This window comes from Acomys minous (assembly GCF_964271855.1).
Source record: "Acomys minous genome assembly, chromosome: 5".
NCBI classification, from domain to species: Eukaryota; Metazoa; Chordata; class Mammalia; order Rodentia; family Muridae; genus Acomys; species Acomys minous.
Genome location: NC_140494.1, coordinates 112,991,933 through 113,010,120, shown reverse-complemented (window position 1 = coordinate 113,010,120; position 18,188 = coordinate 112,991,933). Strand labels below are relative to the sequence as shown.

At 38.7% G+C, this 18,188-nt stretch overlaps 1 protein-coding gene across 4 annotated transcripts in view; it reads left to right on the top strand.

The window, feature by feature from the left end:
- The window catches only part of ATM (ATM serine/threonine kinase), a 99,388-nt gene that overhangs the window by 59,525 nt on the left and 21,675 nt on the right, over positions 1-18,188 (top strand). For all 4 annotated transcript variants that reach the window (XM_084784301.1, XM_084784300.1, XM_084784302.1 and 1 more), the window contains 11 exons: positions 3,418-3,573; positions 7,317-7,404; positions 10,061-10,149; positions 10,237-10,339; positions 11,024-11,172; positions 13,233-13,337; positions 14,285-14,404; positions 15,154-15,388; positions 16,135-16,302; positions 17,096-17,209; positions 17,837-18,051. In XM_084784301.1, coding sequence (XP_084640427.1) covers positions 3,418-3,573; positions 7,317-7,404; positions 10,061-10,149; positions 10,237-10,339; positions 11,024-11,172; positions 13,233-13,337; positions 14,285-14,404; positions 15,154-15,388; positions 16,135-16,302; positions 17,096-17,209; positions 17,837-18,051 — 1,542 coding nt within the window. The remainder of the gene's footprint in view (positions 1-3,417; positions 3,574-7,316; positions 7,405-10,060; positions 10,150-10,236; positions 10,340-11,023; positions 11,173-13,232; positions 13,338-14,284; positions 14,405-15,153; positions 15,389-16,134; positions 16,303-17,095; positions 17,210-17,836; positions 18,052-18,188) is intronic.

The following is an 18,188-nucleotide window of genomic DNA, read 5'->3' as shown; positions in this document are numbered from 1 at the left end:
GTGATATGACAATTGATTTAGGGAAGTTACCTTACAGTATATCTTTGTTGAGACCAGGCCATATGTAGCCTAAGGTGCCCTTAAATTCCCATGTAGCTCATGGCCTTGAATTCCTCATGTTCCTCCACTTGGAGTGCAGGGTTATAGGTGTGTACCATGGCCCAGGCTTTCAAGGGATTTTTAACAAAGTGCAGAAATAGCTCAAAATGGGTAGTGCAGCTGATGTGTGCTGCTGCAGAGTTATCAGAAATCTGGAGAAACAGAGCTGTAGGTCTTGACTCAGAGTGGTCTGGTCCACCTTAGGATTTTTTCAACAATGTTCAGAGGAAATTGGTCTCCAAATTTTGATCATGTTCCAGGCTGGTGATAATACAACACAATCTTTTTTCCCCTTGTTCTCACTTTGTAGCTCTGGCTGGCTTTACACTCACAGAGATCTACTTGCATCTGCCTTCAAGCCCTGGGATTAAAGGAGTGCACCACTAGGCTCAGCAGTTCTCTCTTGGGATGCTGGATTGTGGCTCCCTATCAGCCATGTGATAAAGAGGATTTTAAAAAGCTTTGTTGTTGGGCGGTGGTAGCGCACACCTTTAATCTCATGAGGCAGAGGCAGGTGGATCACTGTGAGTTTGAGGCCAACCTGGTCTACAAAAACAAAAACATAAACAAAGAAACAAAAAAGCATTGTTGCCCCACATAGTGTACTGTGTTGCTGTGATTTTCAGTAGGTTATGTATGGTAAATGCATTTTTTTTTAATTTAAAGTGTTCAACCAGGGATGGGTGTGTTGGCCATAACCCCACTCCGAGTGCAGTAGCATGTGTAATTTGGACACATGGTAATTAATGCCTCACAGGTATGTGTGGTGGTAATGGCAGTAGGGAGTAAAGCATGAGATGGTAAGATAGAAGATTAATAGATTATTTTGACCCTCAGTGCATTTCTACTGCAAACAGTGCATACCTTTCATAACATTCCATTTCACTAACAGATTGTGTGTGCGTGTGTGTGTGTGTCTTGTAGTATCTTTCTTTCTTTGTGATTAGCAAGTGTATGGTTTATCTTGTTTATAGTAGGTCCTCTTCTGGGAAAGCACTCAACTGTAGCCGTGAGTGCCCTTTCTGTCACTGGGAGGTGGTTTCGTCTTGGAGCCATTTATTTCAGACTTAATGAGGCAGAATGACGTTGATGTTGGCTTGGCAAGACACAGAGACGATAAAAATTATTTTTTTAGAGAACATTTTTTTAGGGCCAGGAAGATGGATATGTGGGTAAAGTGCTTGCTGGGTAAATCTGACGTGCTGTGCACACCTGATGGCCTGATTCTGCATACCCAGAACTCAGAAAAGCTGGGCTCGGCAGCACATGCCTCTAATCTGAGTGTCTGTAAAAGGACACTAGAGAGTCCTCAGAAGCTTGTGGGCCTGCAAACCTGGTATAATTCAGCAATGAATAACAAGAGACCCTGTCTTCCACAGAATGGAGGCATTGACTGACACCCAAGGTGGTTTTCTGACCTTCACATGTGCACCCTAACACATGACAAACATTGACACATTTAAAATGCACATTTTTGTTTTCAGTTGACACATAGTAATTGTACAAGATAAAAATTCCTGAGCTAGGCATAGTGGTGCACATCTGTAATTGTAATATTTAGAAGGCTGAGGGGAAAAAATTGTGAATTTGAGGACAGCCTTGGCTTATATAGTTTAAGAGCAGCCTAGAATTATAAAACAAAGATATTGTCTCTAGGTAGCAGGCAATTACCTTATTGTTATGCAACCTTGAAGGTCTGATGTAGTGGCACACACCATTAGTCCCAGTACTCAGGAGGCAGAGGCAGGCGGATCTCTGAATTCAGGGCCAGCCTGGGCTATAGAGCAAGTTCCAGGACAGCCATGGCTACACAGAAAGACCCTGTCCTAAAAAGAAAAACAAAACAAAAAAAAGATCTTTAAAAAAAATTAAGCAAGAAGACGAGACTAGGGCCAGACCAAGTTCAGGCTCAGGGCTTTGTTAAGAGCTGTGTGGTCTGGCCTGTTACCTGCTGTCTAGGAGCACCCATCTTCTCATTCACAGGGATCAGGACAAGGGCGCAGGCATGCTGGTGCATACTGTCAGCCCCAAGCAGAGGCAGAAGATCTCTGTGAATTCCAGGACAGCCAGGACTACATAGTCGGGAATAAATGTTGTATAAAGTCTACTTTAAGGATGGGGTGTATGGTAACCCCATGACAGTGTATCTAATATACCCGCCACCCAGTAAATGTGCAGTTCTTTACTGTGGAACGTTTTACTTCTCTGAACTTGAATGTCCTCAGAAATGTTATACTAAAGTGCTGACCAAGTAGAAAACGTGGTGCGTGCTGTTCTATTATTTACAGATAAGAACAGAACTGACTGAGTTGTTGCCACAGATGACACAGCTAGTAGTGGGTGGTACAGCTAACTGCTCTAGAGCCAGCACTGTTCACCACTGTGCTGTCTTATGTCTGTATCGTTACTTTTGGAAAGGGTAGTATCTACAGTTTGCAGTTCTGATCTTTATGGGTTTTTGAGACAGGGTTTCTCTTTGTAGCCTTAGCTGTCCTGGAAGCTAGGCTGTAGACCTGCTGGCCTCAAACTCAGAACTCAGAGGACCTCCTGCCTCTGCCTCCTGAGTGCTGGGATTACGGGCATGCACCACCAATGCCCAGTGACGGTACACATTTTTTATTTAAATAGTTTATTGTTGATAATAGGAGCAAAAATTGCAAGAAAAAAGATCCATGCATATTACTTTTTTCAGTGCTGTGACAAAACACTTGACAAAAACCACTTTAAGAAGGAAGGGCGTGCTCTGGCTTTTAGGTTGAGGTGCACATTTGATCGTGTTGGAGGAGGCATGGTGGCAACAGCAGGAGGCAGCTGGTGAGAGCCATCGGTGCGAGTGCTCAACTCACTTCACCTTTCTACTCAGCCCAGGATCCAAGCTCATGACATGATGCCACCTGCATTCAGCATGGAGCTTCTCACATCAGTTAACTTAGTCTAGAAATCTGTGACAGGACATGCCCAGAAGTTTGTATCTGTGGTCTTTCTAAGTTACATCAGGTTCACAATCAGAATACATCACATGATTTTGGGTGGTGGTTGTTATTGTTGTTGTTGTTTTTCCCCCTCTCTATCTAAAAAGAAACAATGATTTTATTCTAAAAGTGACTGTGAAGCTGTCCTTTGCAGCCAGTGATGTAAAGGGTGGTGCAGAGCCCAGATTCCTATGGAGTGATGATCCATAGCTTTTCTCAGATCCTCTGAGAGGTTGGTTTGCAACCATGTGCTTGAGAACTGTGGCTTGCACTTATATCCGGTACCACTGTGCTTCTTTCACTGTTCATGTTAGCAATGACATGACATCATGTTTAATCGCTTCAGGCCCTCTTCAGGGACAGCTTTTGATGATGCCTTCTGGCTGGACTTGAACTATCTTGAGGTGGCAAAGGTGGCTCAGTCTTGTGCTGCTCACTTCACAGCACTGCTCTATGCAGAGATCTACTCAGATAAGAAGAGCATGGACGAGCAAGAGAGAAGGTAAGTGGGTTTTGACATTTTGGTCCCCCCAACCCTCCTTGGTTTTTCAAGACAGGGTTTCTCTGTGTAGCCTTGGCTGTCCTGGACTCACTCTGTAGCCCAGGCTGGCCTCGAACTCACAGAGACCCGCATGCCTCTGCCCGCCAAGTGCTGGGATTAAAGATGTGCCACCAACAGCAGTATAGTAAAGATTTATTTTGCCCCATTTCTCCATTTAAAAGAGATTTTAAGCAGAAATCTTCTATCCAAAGCAAACTATTTTTAAAAAAGTAATTCTCTGAAAAAAATAGAAATTTTACTTATATACTATATTATAGTTTGTATTATTAGGACTCGGCAGATGGGAAGTTTCCAAGCAGACAGAGACAATACTTGTTCATGTATTCCCCGTAACTAAGCTAGCATTTGGAATGTAAGCCATCCACACATGCTCTCATGATTGAATGATTTCCTAATTTTGGTTACATTAGATTTATCTCTAATCCCTTCACCTTTCAGAATTCATCTTCCTCTTCGACTATAATGTGACTAATTTCTGTGTGTAACTAAATAAGCTTCATGCATGTATTACTTGCTTATATTTCTAACTACTTCAATTTGAATGTGATCATAGATTGTGATAAAAATAACCAGGAACATAGGGTATTTAATTGCATTACATGCTTTATGAACCTCCTTTCTAATCCTTGTCTGTCTGAAATAGCCTAGTGTCTGTGTTTCTATATAACCTCACTTTCTTACCACTAACTCAGCCTTACTAAGACATTGAAATCACAAATGTGAGTTATGCCAACGCATCCATTATTTTTGCTAATAATTTAGATATCATTAAGCTAGAAATGTAATGTATTTGTTTATGTTGGAAAAGCAGGACCCAAATTCCCATGTTCTGTGCCTAGTTAACATAGATTTAGACCAATTTCTTCACTCCTGGTTTGACACTTAAATCTCTGCTTTTCAGTGGAAAACAATTACAAATCTACATTATGAGGGCACTATAGAACATGTACCCAATGTGTTCATAATCTCTGTAAAACCATGAAGACACATGTATGGTAGTTTGAATGAGTTTTAGTATTATAGGTCCATAGAATCGTTTTTTTGTTTTGTTGTTGTTGTTGTTGTTGTTTTGTTTTTGTTGTTGTTGTTATTGTTTTTGGTTAACCAGGAGTAAGTGCTACGTCTTCTGTGAGTATACATAAAAGCATCTTAAACTTGAAAGTCAGCCATTATGTAAATGGAGCAAACTCATGCAGAATTGCTTGTGTCTACAAGCAGGTGTGTCTACATTTGTTTTAATGGTCTCTTTGGGGTTCTTTTTCCCTTGGAGATTTGATGAGAAAGGAAGGACAGACAGATGAGGTGTACAGAGACTGAGGAGTGCAGGAATTCACAGTTGCTCTGTTAGAGGAGCTGACCTGAAGATCTAAGGTAGTAAACACAGCTTGCTTGTAAATAGAATATAGGGAAGCCCTTTTACCTTTACTGTCAAGTAAACAAATCACTACTATTTTCTATTCAAATTGTTTAATAGAATTCTTTGTAGTTGGTATTTGAGGTGCATGTATTGTTTTATTAGCATGCTCTTGACACACTGAAATCTCAGTTTTAGTGTCTCTAATCTGTTTAAAACAAAGTCAGCTCACAGGCTCATTAACAAGACTTAGACAGCAGGTGTTGACAGCTTCAGTCTTAATGTTCCAGATTCTTAGGGTGATGCCTGACAGAAGTCAGGCAACTGTGCTACACATTTGTTGACTGAATGAATTAGAGCTTTATTTTATTTTATTTTTTATGGTGTGAAAACGTGTCTATTTAGAATTAGCCAGCCGGACTTAGTTGAGATGATCCCAGTCTTGTCGGCAACATCCAGAGCATCATAACCAGGAGGCAGCCGCATACACGCCTTCTCCTCTCTGTCAGGCCTGATCAGGGTGTTGACTTTGGCCTGTTTGACCTGGTACTTGTTAGCCTCGACACTAGTGTGTTGTTATCCTCTATCTTCTTCATGGCTGACTTGGTAGTCAGAAGAAATTTAATGATGGCCTAGTGGTCAAGCTTGTTTCTCCTGGGTGCACTTTTTCGAGGGTATTTGGGCTGCCTCACTGGTGGGTGACATGCGGATCTTCTTTTTGTGGCTGTGGATGCCCTTCAGCACTGCCTTCTTCACTTTGGCTTTGGGAGGGGCAGGGGCTTCCTTCTTAGCTTTCAACGCCATCTTGGCAAAAAGCTATTTTATTTTATTTATGTTTTTGAGACAGTGTCTCACGCTGTACTCCCAGCCACAGCGAAACTCGGTATGTTTACCAGGTTGGCTTCAAAAGCAAAGATCAAGTGCTGAGTTAAAGGCATGAGCCACCCTACCTGGTGAATTACAGCTCTATACTTGCAGTGTCATACAATTAATAGTGTCTTCATCTTTCTGAAATTTTCCTTTAACAATAAACATATTTGGAATAATTTGGAAATAAATATCATACTATATCTCACGGTTATAAAGCAAAGTAAAATATTGTCAGCAGCATTCTTTTACTGGGTGCTCTCCTCTGTACCAGCTTCCTGAGCTCTCTCCCAAGAGGTAAAGATGATTTTCAGTGTATATTTATCATTCTTCAAGTCTAGGTGATATTTTTGTCATATTAGTATGAATCTGAAAATACAGTTTAGTATTCTCTGTTTGTGAGTTTTGTAAGGCATTTTATGTGCCACTTTCCCACTCAGGTTTTTAATAAGACTCGTCTATGCTGCTTGTTGCTGTCATTCTTCAGCTGTGACTGCCCATGTACACTGAGAGACAATAGCACAGTTGGTTACCTATTCTGTCAGCAGCATGTACCTTCACTGGTAGAACTACTGGTGTGCACATTCTCAGCTTAGGAAGATAGTACTGAATTGTTTCTTAAAGTGATTGTATTAGTTTGTGTAGTTATCAAACTGTAGATGATACGAAAATCAGTTTGTATAGTTAGCAAAGTGTAGTGTTAAGATGGATCAGAGGAAGTGCTACATTAGAACAAGGGGGAAAAGAATGACCTTTTTCTATTTTGAGGGAAAATAGTATAGAAAACACAACATGTTTTAGGAAGATATTAGAAGGGGCTATCATTTATGGTAGTTTTTGATTTATATACTGGATATATAGGCACAGTAGCAGTCATGATACCAAAATTGAGTCTGTTATGGAACTATTACACCATAGTTTTTAATAAATGCTTAGGTTTAAAGATAAGGTCTCAGAGTGAATAAATCTGAGTTCTAGTCCCATTTTTTTTATTACTTTTATAATCTTAGGTTTCAGTGGATCCCACTTACTGACTTTATCAGTTTTGTTTTGTTTTTTCAATTTATTGGGGGTTAAATTGTATCTTATGGTTTTACTATGTATATCTGCAGTTATCAAGTTAAACCTTAGGTAAGACCACTGAAAGGATATTTAGGATCTGAACTGCAAAACTTACGTTCTATTTTTAAACAGGCCTGCCTCTATATAAATAAGCTTGCTGTGGCATATAACTTTGCTATTTATACAATATTGTTATTATACATAATTTTCACATGTAGGATTAATATTCTTAAAGGTCTTTTCCATGCCAGTTCTAAATTATTCTGTGTTAAAGTATAAATGGCTTACTGTTCTTTCTGCAATCATAATTAGTTTCTTTCTGTTAAAGTGTAGAATAAATATATTCATAACCTCTTAGATACTATATCCTCATTAAAAGAGATATTCTTATGATAACCAGAAGTCCAGCATTTGAAGAAGAAAGTCAAGGTACAACTATTTCGAGTTTGAGTGAAAAAAGTAAAGAAGAAACTGGAATAAGCTTACAGGTAAATATTAGTAACTCTGTAATGATTTTTATATGAAATGTTAGATTATTTTCTCATAATGATATAATTGATTTTAAAACTGAAGCTACTCACTAGACTGAGCATCATATATATAAATCCATGATGCCCTGGCGGAGCATGGTAGCACACACCTTTAATCTCAGCACTTAGGAGGCTGAGACAAGTGGATCTCTGTGAGTTTGAGGCCAGCCTGGTCTACAGTGTGAGTCCAGGACAGCCAAGGCTACACAGAGAAACCCTGTCTCAAAAAACAAAACAAAATCCATCCTCTGAGTAGAGAAGTGATTTCCCATCTAGACTCTGCTGCTTGTTAAATAGTGCTGCATAAATAACTGACTGACGTTTCTGACCTTGAATCCTCTTACATGAAACCACCTGCCTCACAGGGTAAACTGCCACACAGTTTTGTCATTGTGTCCTCTTCCATTGATTTATAGTACTTATGGTTACTAACTCTGTCTGTTTATAGATGTGTATATATACATACGTCATAGAGAAGGAACTTAACTTTATTTATAAGCTTCTATATTTAACTACTGCCTCACGTACTTCCAGCACGGTTTGCATTCTGGACTCTGTTTGGCCAGCTCATTCCTCTGCAGTGGCAGTTTGAACCTCTCTGCTTTGATTACAACTCTGAACTTGACTTTTTTTCTAGTTGTGTCCAGCTTGCCTCCTGCTTCTTGGAGAGAACAGTTGATATCTCAGTTATTTTTTTATTGCTGTGGTAAGACATCACGACCAAGGCAACTTAAAAGAGAAAGTGTTTAATTTGGTGCTTATGGTTTTAGTGGTTTAAAGTCCATGATGGCAGAGCAAAGGCATGGCAGCTGGGATGGCTGAGAGTTCGGGTGAGGGGCAGGGAGAGACAGACCCCAGTGGCACACTTCCTTCCTAAGACTGCACCTCCCAGCCCTTCTCAGACTTTCCCAGCAGGGGACCACATATTCAAACAGCCTCTGTGGGGCACTCTTACTCAGACCACCACATAGGAGGAATCCCACCACCTCCCACAAGCGACTTAAATCTCCCCATATGTGCTCTTGTCATAACCATCTCTCTTGTTAAAATAGAAAGACACTTTCCCTTTAGTTCAAGTTATTTACCTGTTCTTTCTCAGAAACTTGATTATGCTGTCCTCTTTCTGAACTATATCATAAACATTTCAGACATTTACCATTTAAAACATTTCTGGAGCTTCTGTGTTCTCTTTCCTTTCACACCCAGGCTTTCTGATGATGTATTTGCTCTCTCCTTTTCTTCCATTCCATTAAAATGACACTTGCCTAATGTTTTCCATGAACTATAAAATGTTAAGTCTGCTAGTAACTTTTCCTTTCTTTTTCCTTAACACTTACCCTCACATTTAGTCATGTCTTTCGTGTGTTACTAACCCTAGAGCTCACTGATTTTGTAGGCTGTAGGGATCCACCTGGCTGCCTCTGCAGAGCTAGGACCGTAGGCACCTGCAGCTGCCCCGAGCTTTCCTGCGTGTGCAGTGGATCTGAACTTAGGTCTTGATGATTTTGTGGCACGTATTTTAGTTACTGGGTGTCTCCTGCGCTCCTCAGCCCTGTCTTGTGTTTATCATGTGACCCATTATATGATGTTTCTCTTTTTCCCTCCGTACTATATAGTTTCCCTTTCCTGTACTGAATTTTTAAGTACTTTCTTACACCAAGCACTGTTAGGTCCCTAGTGTTTCAACTCTCAAGGTTTTATTATATGTCTATGAATAGAAATATTTGAATAAGAGTTATACCAATATCAATGGATTTGTTTTTAGGAAATATTTCCCACAGCAAAAATAACAAGGCAGTTAAGTTACTGGCTCAGTTTTCTATGAAATGTAGCTTCTGATTTTTCCTTTGTTTGCTTGCTTGCTTTTGTTTTATCTCATAGAAGTTAAACAGCACTAGTCTTTCCTATGTAAACTCCACAAAAAGTATTTTAAGTAATTAAATTGCTACTTTATACTCAGCATATTTTACAAACTATTAGACATTTTAAGGAAAATTTATGACCTTCATTTTTACCAGTTTTGGTAGTTAGGCTTTGGAGAATTTTATTTTTCCATTCACAGTTTCATTTGACAAGATTCTTTCATCTTCTGGTTATTGCTGATTGTGATTTAAAAAAAAAAAAACCTAATGTGTTGGTACACATGTTTTACCTAATTCATGAAACTGTGAGAATCACTTTTTTTAGATGTATTTGAATTATTTTATACATAAGAGTATTTTGTTTGCATGTATGTAAGTGCACTACATGCATGCCTGGTGCCTGCCAAGGTCAGAGCAGTACATTGGGTCCCATACTATTGGAGTTACAGGAGATTATACGCCACTGTGTGGTGCTGGGCATCAAACCCGGGTCCTCTGCAAAAGGAGGTCTGCCGACCTGTCTCTCCAGCCTGTGAATATTACTTCTAAAGCAGGCTAATCATGTTGTTGTATGTGCTACTGTGCTGTTAATAAGAATATTTTTTATTTTTAAATATCAATATATTTTACTTTTTAATAACACATTTATGAGTTCTGAGTTACGAGTTGATAATGATAAATTTTGAAGCTTATGAAATTCATGACCTGACTCTTTTTTTTCAACTCTCCCATCTTGGACTTGTCTTTCTCAGGATCTTCTCTTAGAGATCTACACAAGTATAGGAGAGCCCGACAGCCTGTATGGCTGTGGTGGAGGGAAAATGTCACAGCCCCTTACTAGGTAAATTTCACTTCTTAGGTAGTAATTCTACTTTCTAAAGACCTACATGCGTACGGAAACAAAGATGTTTTATCATCCTTTCTACAGAATACGGACCTATGAACATGAAGCCATGTGGGGGAAAGCCTTAGTAACATATGACCTGGAGACCACAATCTCCTCCTCAACCCGCCAGTCGGGAATAATTCAGGTACACTTCTCTCTGTCTGCTTCCATGAAGCCATCATCAGTGTAACTGTTGACACTATTTCAGTGTATGAGTAAAGTGTTTATGCAGACAGTTAAACTCGGTCTGGAGGTACCACTTTCAGACATTAGGCCAAAGCCTTCTCAGGTATACACAGGAAAGCTGGACAGGCCAGTGTAGCTTGCTGTTGATATTTTTATTAGCCAATAGCAGAGACATTTCTTGAGAGTGCCTCTCATGGCACCATAGTTTGCATTAGAGTTGGTCCCAGAAACTGTTATTTCTATTTCTGGTTAGTAGGCTTAGGTATTTTTCATCAAACATTAGCATTCTCTGAGGAAGTATATATGCTAAGCAATTTTTCACAATTTTAAGTGATACTAGTAAGTTATGTTTTTTTCCTCTCCCTAGTTCTGTGGTTCTCAACCTGTGGGTCGCTACCCCCTTGGGGGTTGAATGACCCTTTCAGAGATCACAGATCAGATACTGATATGATCACATATCAGTAACAAAATTACAGTTATGAAATAGCAAAGAAAATAATTTTATGGTTAGGGGTCACCGCAACATGAGGGACCTGTATTGAAGGGTTGCAGCGTCTTAACCTTCTTGAAGGTTGAGAACCACTGCTCTAGTTTGTGCTAAGATATTTGACTGTGTATTTATTTTGTAATTCTTTCCTCTTAGGCCTTGCAGAATTTGGGGCTCTCCCATATTCTTTCTATCTACTTAAAAGGATTAGATCAAGAAAATAGAGAGTGGGGTGCTGAGCTGCAGGAACTTCATTACCAAGCAGCGTGGAGGAGTATGCAGTGGGACCTCTGCAGTTCTGCCGAGTAAGAAGAAAACCGACTTCTCTTTCTTCTTTCCTTTCTCTCTTTTCTTTCTTTCCTTTTTTTTTTTTTTAACTTTTTGTTTGTTTGTTTTTTGAGACAGGGTTTCTCTGTATAGACTTAGCTAGCCTTGAACTCACAGAGATCCACCTGCCTTTGCCTCCTGACGCTGGGATTAAAGACTTGTGCCTGCCACCCCCACCCGGGTGAAAACTGACCTTTCAAAGGATTAACCTTTTCCTAGTTGTTTTGTTGGTTGGCTTTCGGTTTTTCCGGACAGGGTGTTTCTGTGTAGCACTGGCTGTCTTGTACTCATTTTGTAAACCAGGCTGGTCACTAACTCACAGAAATCCACCTGCCTCTGTGTCCAGTAGCATGCCTGGCCCCACAAGTTGGTTTTATCTGAATCTAAAACTTTAAAATTTTTAAAAGATTGTTTTTGTCTTATCTGTGAATATTAATGTGTTGGGTTTGTTCTTTTTTTTTTTAATATAGCTGCACAATATATTGCCTATTTAAGATAGCAATAGGCAGTTAACACAGCAAAGCTTGAATTTCATTCTCTTTTTCCACTAGAGAAATTCTGTTCCCTGCCTCAAGCATTTTTGAAGATAGAAATTTTTAAAAATATATCATTATGAGAATAATGTTTGTTTGAATGAGGAATCTAAAGTTTAGGCATTCTCCCTTCCACTTCTTGCTACATCGTTGTCACGAGCACTTTCATTGGCTGGATGATAAGATAAATTGCCTTTCTTTTGTTAAAAAGTAGTACGAGAGGGCTGGAGAGATGGCTCAGAGGTTAAGAGCACTGACTCCAGAGGTCCTGCAATTCCTGGCAACCACATGGTGGTTCACAACCTTCTATAATGAGATCTGGTGCCCTCTTCTGATAGGCAGGCACACATGCATGCAGATATTCTGTACATAATAAATAAATAAATCTTTAAAAAAAAAATAGTAGTATGAGACCAGGAGTAGTGTTGCACACCTGTAGGACAGCACTCAGGCAGAGGCCAGTGATCTCTAAGTTTGGTGCTGTCTTCATATGAATCCCAGGCCAGCCAGGGCCACACAGGAGGCAGTGCCTTAAAAACAAATAGATAACCAGACCAAAAAACAGTGCTAAACTAAGTGCCCAAGAAGATAAAAGTTGTAACCTGTATGTCAAGTCACTGTATTTTTTAAATGAAAACCAAAACATCTAGGAGACTGTATGATTTAATCGTTAATATGAAAATCTTTTAATGAATTTCAGCTATGGTGGTACATGCTTTTAATCCCAGCACTATGGAGGCAGAGGCAGATGAATCTCTGTGAGTTCCAGGACAGCCAGAACTACACAGAGAAACCTTGTCTCAAAATAAATAAACACAATATATATATATGAATAAATATTCATATTCATATATGTGAATAAATCTGCTTTTATATAACTCTTACACTATGAAATTTGAAAACCAGTCTAATTGACGAAAATATTTTCCATTAAGGTTATTAAATTACTAAAAAATAAATACATTAAAATTAATTAATTAATTAATAAAATAACAAAAATAACTTTTTTTTTTTCCGAGACAGAATTTCTCTGTGTAGCCTTGCCTATCCTGGAACTCACTCTGTAGACTAGGCTGGCCTCAAACTCAAAGATCCTACTTCTGCCTCTTGCTCAAATGCGTATAAGATTGAAGACCAAGCAGAATTTCTAAGAAGCTTTTTTTTTAAGAATTTAAGTGGCTTATAAAGTTCTTTGATTTTTACTACTTTGTTTTATTTTATTTCATTTCACTCATTTATTTATCTATTTGTTTGTTTTTATTTTGAGGCAGGATTTCACTGTATAACCCCAGATAGCCTTGAACTCACAGAGATCCACCTGCCCCTGCCTCCCAATTAAGGCATCAGCAGTACATCCAGCTATATACTTTTTTGGATTTCTGCAAATTTTTATAGGAAATCTTAATTTTAATTTCTAGTTTTGTCCTTTGAGTTAGTTATCTGTACATGCATATCTTAGGATTTTCTGTTTTTAAATTTGTTTGTTTGTTTTAATCCTGTCACAGCCAAGAACTAGAAGGAGCCAGTTACCACGAGTCATTGTATAATGCTCTGCAGTCTCTAAGAAACAGCGAATTCTGCACATTTTATGAAAGTCTCAGATATGCCAGGTATTATAAAAAGATGAGAATGTTTACATTGAATGCTGTGGCTGCTGTCCTCAGATGCGAGTGGTTTTAATGTACGTGCGTGTGTCGATGAGGGCATAAAGACCTCGGGGCTCTGGTCAGGCGTTGCTTTGTCATTCTTTGCTCTTCCTTAAGAAATGTTTCCTTGAGGGCCTCATGCGGGTTCTTTACTATGAGCCCTCAGGAAGCTCGTGGTAGTGCTTGCTCCTTGCACAAGAGTCCTAAGAGAGTTTCAACTTTTGGCACCTCTAGTTACACACCTTTCACTCTCCTACCATGGTTCTATGTTAAAAATGATCATCAGTAGTATTTATAATTTTTTTGAGCACAGGAAATCATACACAGTGTAGCAATTAGCCAAGAGCTAAACAAACATAAATTTTTTTAAAGATATATTTTTATGTGCATTGATGGTTTTGTCTGCGTGAAGGTGTCAGATCCCCTGGAACTGAACAGGCAGTTGTAAGCTGCCATGTGGTTGCTGGGAATTGAACCCTCAGGTCCTTTGGAAGAGCAGCCAGTGCGCTTAACCACTGAGCCATATCTCCAGGCCCCAAATACGAATTTTTAAAAAACACCATTGACATCATAAATGTTATGTACATAACAAATAATAACTGCTACCTTTAAAGTGACTGTATTCTAGACACTTTGTCAGGGTTTTCTATACATACTCTTTAAGTAACTCTAGAGTGAAAAACAATAGCTGGATTCAGTAGTGGATTCAAGGGTATGCAGATGTGGCAGTTTAAACTCAGAACCTAAGGCTAGTGTTGGTCACACTGCTGTTCCATCATCACGGTTGTCTGAGTGTAGTGGTCTTTTTAGGCCACCAACAAGCAATATGCTAAGTCCTGGTGATCCACAGAATTGAACTTCTATCTCCTTGAAAACATGTTAGTTTCAGACAGTTTTCTCTCTTATCCTAGAGTAAAAGAAGTTGAGGAGCTGTGTAAGGGCAGCCTTGAATCTGTGTATTCTCTATATCCCATACTCAGTAGACTGCAGGCACTTGGAGAACTGGAAAATATTGGAGAGCTCTTCTCAAGGTATGTGGTTCATGGGTTTTGATAATCCTGCTGTGCATTGTTTGTGTTACCAATAGTAACATGTGATGGGCATGATTTATTATTTGTTTTGTTAGATGAGGGCAGGTTTATTTTGGCTCATGGTTTTCAGAGCTTTCATCCTATGATTAACTGCTTCTATGTTGCCCTGAATGAGAAATTGCATTGATGGCACACAGCAGGAGGAAAGAGAGAAATTTATCATAAAATAAACTTCATAATTTTATTAAAGTATGTATAAGACACATTTAAAAATTTTTATCAATTGAGAAATGTAGTGTCATTCAATTCAGTAACCTGAAAATTTAAAGCTCTTTAGGACCTTCATTAATTTTAAGAGTGTATAGAGGTTCCTATGTGAGCAGTATTTTAGGTCTGTGCTGAGGTCATCTGTGAAGGCAGTAGAAGTTTGGTTTTTATGAACATGCATTATTGCTTCTTTCTCCATCAAGCAACTAAAATGAGTTCTCACCTTCACTGCATCATTTTCCTAGTCTCCCTGTATCTTACTTTTCTCTCAACACAAATTTTGAAAGATATAATAGTACAATTTAGTACTTTCTATTGACTTTTTAGGGACCTAATCACATGTTATTTTTCACTGTTCTAAATATTTAGGGCTATTTATAAGTTTATAAGAGTTCCTTGTATAATATTACAATGTCTTAAGTTTTGGGGCTTGAGAACGTATTTTTTATTTGCTTACCAAGGTTATGTGCCTTGACTTTCAGGTCAGTCACAGATAGAGAGCTCTCTAATGTTTACTTGAAGTGGCAGGAACACTCCCAGCTTTTGAAGGACAGCGACTTTAGTTTTCAGGAGCCTCTCATGGCTCTACGCACAGTCATTCTGGAGCTCCTGGTACAAAAGGAAATGGAGAACTTGCAAGGAGGATGCTTTAAGGACATTCTCACCAGACACCTTGTTGAATTCTCTGTTCTGGCCCGAACCTTCAAGAACACCCAGGTAAAACGCTTGTAAAATTATAGCATCTCACTTCTTGGCCTTTTTTTTCTTACTCAGATACCAGAAAGTATAATAGTGTGAAGAAAAAATGTTATTGAAAATTGGAAGTCACTACTGTGTTTGAGATTATTTAAGATTTTAGGTTGAGGTAGGCCTGTGCATAGACCTATAATCCTAGTTACTGGAGAGGTTGAGGCAAGAGGATCACACGTGCAGAGCCAGCCGGGCAAGAGAATGAGCTTCAGGTCAGCTGAACGCCTAGTGAGAGCCTGTCCTGTAGATGTGTGACACCATGCCTGTTTGCCAAGCTTGTAGAAGGCTCTGGGATCAAACTCCAGTATTGCGGGGGAAAGCAAAACAAAACTTGCATATTGGAATTAGACAAAAAACCTGAGTTTAAACCTTGGCAAGGCAATTATCTTTTCTCAGCCTCAATTTCTTGTTTATAAAATAAGATAGCCAACCTACTCTAACGTAACAACAATTCAGTGATTTCACACACTTACTTACACACACACACACACACACACACACACACACACACACACACACATACACACACACACACACACACACAAACATGAGCCGGGTGTCAGGAGGCTTGTGGTGTGCAGGTTGGTGAGTAAGCAGGGAACTAGTTAAGATAGTCCCTGACAGGTAGTGAAGTTTCAGTGAATGGTAGTTGCTGCTTTGTTCCTTCATCCTACTGGTAATAGTTTTTATTTCCATATACATTTTCATCATAGCTCCCTGAAAGAGCCATATTTAAAATTAAGCAATATAATTCAGCTATCTGTGGAGTCTCTGAGTGGCACTTGGAAGAAGCACAAGTGTTCTGGGCCAAAAAGGAGCACAGTCTTGCCCTGAATATTCTCAAGCAAATGATCAAGAAGTTGGACTCCAGCTTTAAGGAGGTGCGTGCTTTGTTTAGCTGGCTGGATTAGTGTTTTAATGGTATTAAAAAGCATTTTGTGCTTCAGAATATGTCTGTAATAATTACATTAAGTTTTGAAATTACTGATCCATGAACAAAATAATATGAAAAGAGATTTTGAGAATTAATGTCAGAAATAAGACTTGAAAACTTTTTCTTATTTAAAATAAATCTGACAATCTACCTTATAGTATAATTATCTTTCTGTTTTCTATAAAAGTCACAAATGATAGGTAGGAAATAAATAGAAATACATACTATAACTTTGAAGTAACGAGAGCAAAAATGGAATTAGAAGTGGCTGAGAGAAGAAAAGTAAAAAACAAGTTAGAAGTTGTCATTCTAAGTGCTCTAAAAATATACACTGGACTGTGCAATGTTGTATTTGCTTACTATATTATTACAAATTATTTATTAAAACAAACCATTGAGTGCCAATATAACTTGCATAATATTTCATAATAATATAGGCTCTAACATATGGGCTATTTTTTGTACCTCAGTTTTTGCAGTGACAAGTAGGTAATAATGATATGCCTAGTTCATAGGATTCTTGTAAAAATTATGAGTTAATATATATAAAGCTGTTGGAAGTTTCCTGGCATTCTAAAGTAATCAGTAAATGTGAGTTGTATCAACTAATAATAATAATAGATAGCTCAGGGTGGTTATTTCATGAGCTTGTGTACTTTGAGTTATATAGTAAAAACATGAAGAATAATGTTTTTAATTTCTTAAGGATTATATTTTAAGATTTCTGCTTTTTAATGCAGAATGGTGCCGATCTAAAAGTCATATATGCAGAGTGTCTGAGGGTTTGTGGCAACTGGCTGGCAGAAACTTGCTTAGAAAACCCTGCGGTCATCATGCATACCTACCTAGAAAAGGTAGGTTATTGGTGCAGTTCTGAATATTGTTGTTTAGCATAGATGGACTTGATCCTTTTGTGAAGATCACATATATCTGAAAACCTAATGAAAGAGTGGTTTCATTCCCTCAGCCCCTGCTGGGGCTCGATGTAACCCTTACAGCAGAAGGAAGTGGGGTGCTACAAAGGAAGGAGCCGCTCTGAAAAGGCTGGGATGGCTTTCATCTACTCTTTAGACCCACCCCTGTCTTCCAAGACGTTTCTGATTACTCTGTGTTTATTCTACAAAATATCCTATTATACATACAAGCCATCATTGTTATTTGTATGCAGTCCAATTACCCGTAGTAAGCATTAGGGCGTCACCTCTCTAGTCCTAATTGACCTTTTGTCCTTTCACGTCACTAATTTGGGAAAATAGATTTTTTTCGCTGAGTAAGCTTAATATGAAAAGAAAGGTGTGATTGTCTTCAATAATAAAAAGTTCTTCGTGTTTGCATAGTTCACTGCAGCTGTTCTCGAGTAAGAGTTCCGTACCATCAAAATTTGCGTTTGCATATATATGAGTGGATTACCTTGATCTGAGAGTCTTTAATTATATTTAGCGCTTATAAGTGTGAGCTAAATAGATTGTATGTTGTTGAAGGCAGTGAAGGTTGCTGGAAGTTACGATGCCACAAGCAGTGAGCTCAGAAATGGACAGATGAAGGCGTTTCTGTCATTAGCGCGGTTCTCTGATACTCAATACCAGAGAATTGAAAACTACATGAAGTCATCAGAATTTGAAAACAAGCAAATTCTCTTAAAAAGAGCCAAAGAAGAAGTGGGCCTTCTAAGGGAACATAAAATTCAGACTAACAGGTAACTTGATATCTATGACAATCTATAAGTGATTGTTCTATGTTCAGCTAAAGGGCTGTTTGCATGAAAAGCATGACTTAGACTTGTCATCTGAGTTAGTTTTTCTTTGTTTTGTTTGTATGTTGTTGTTGTTGTTG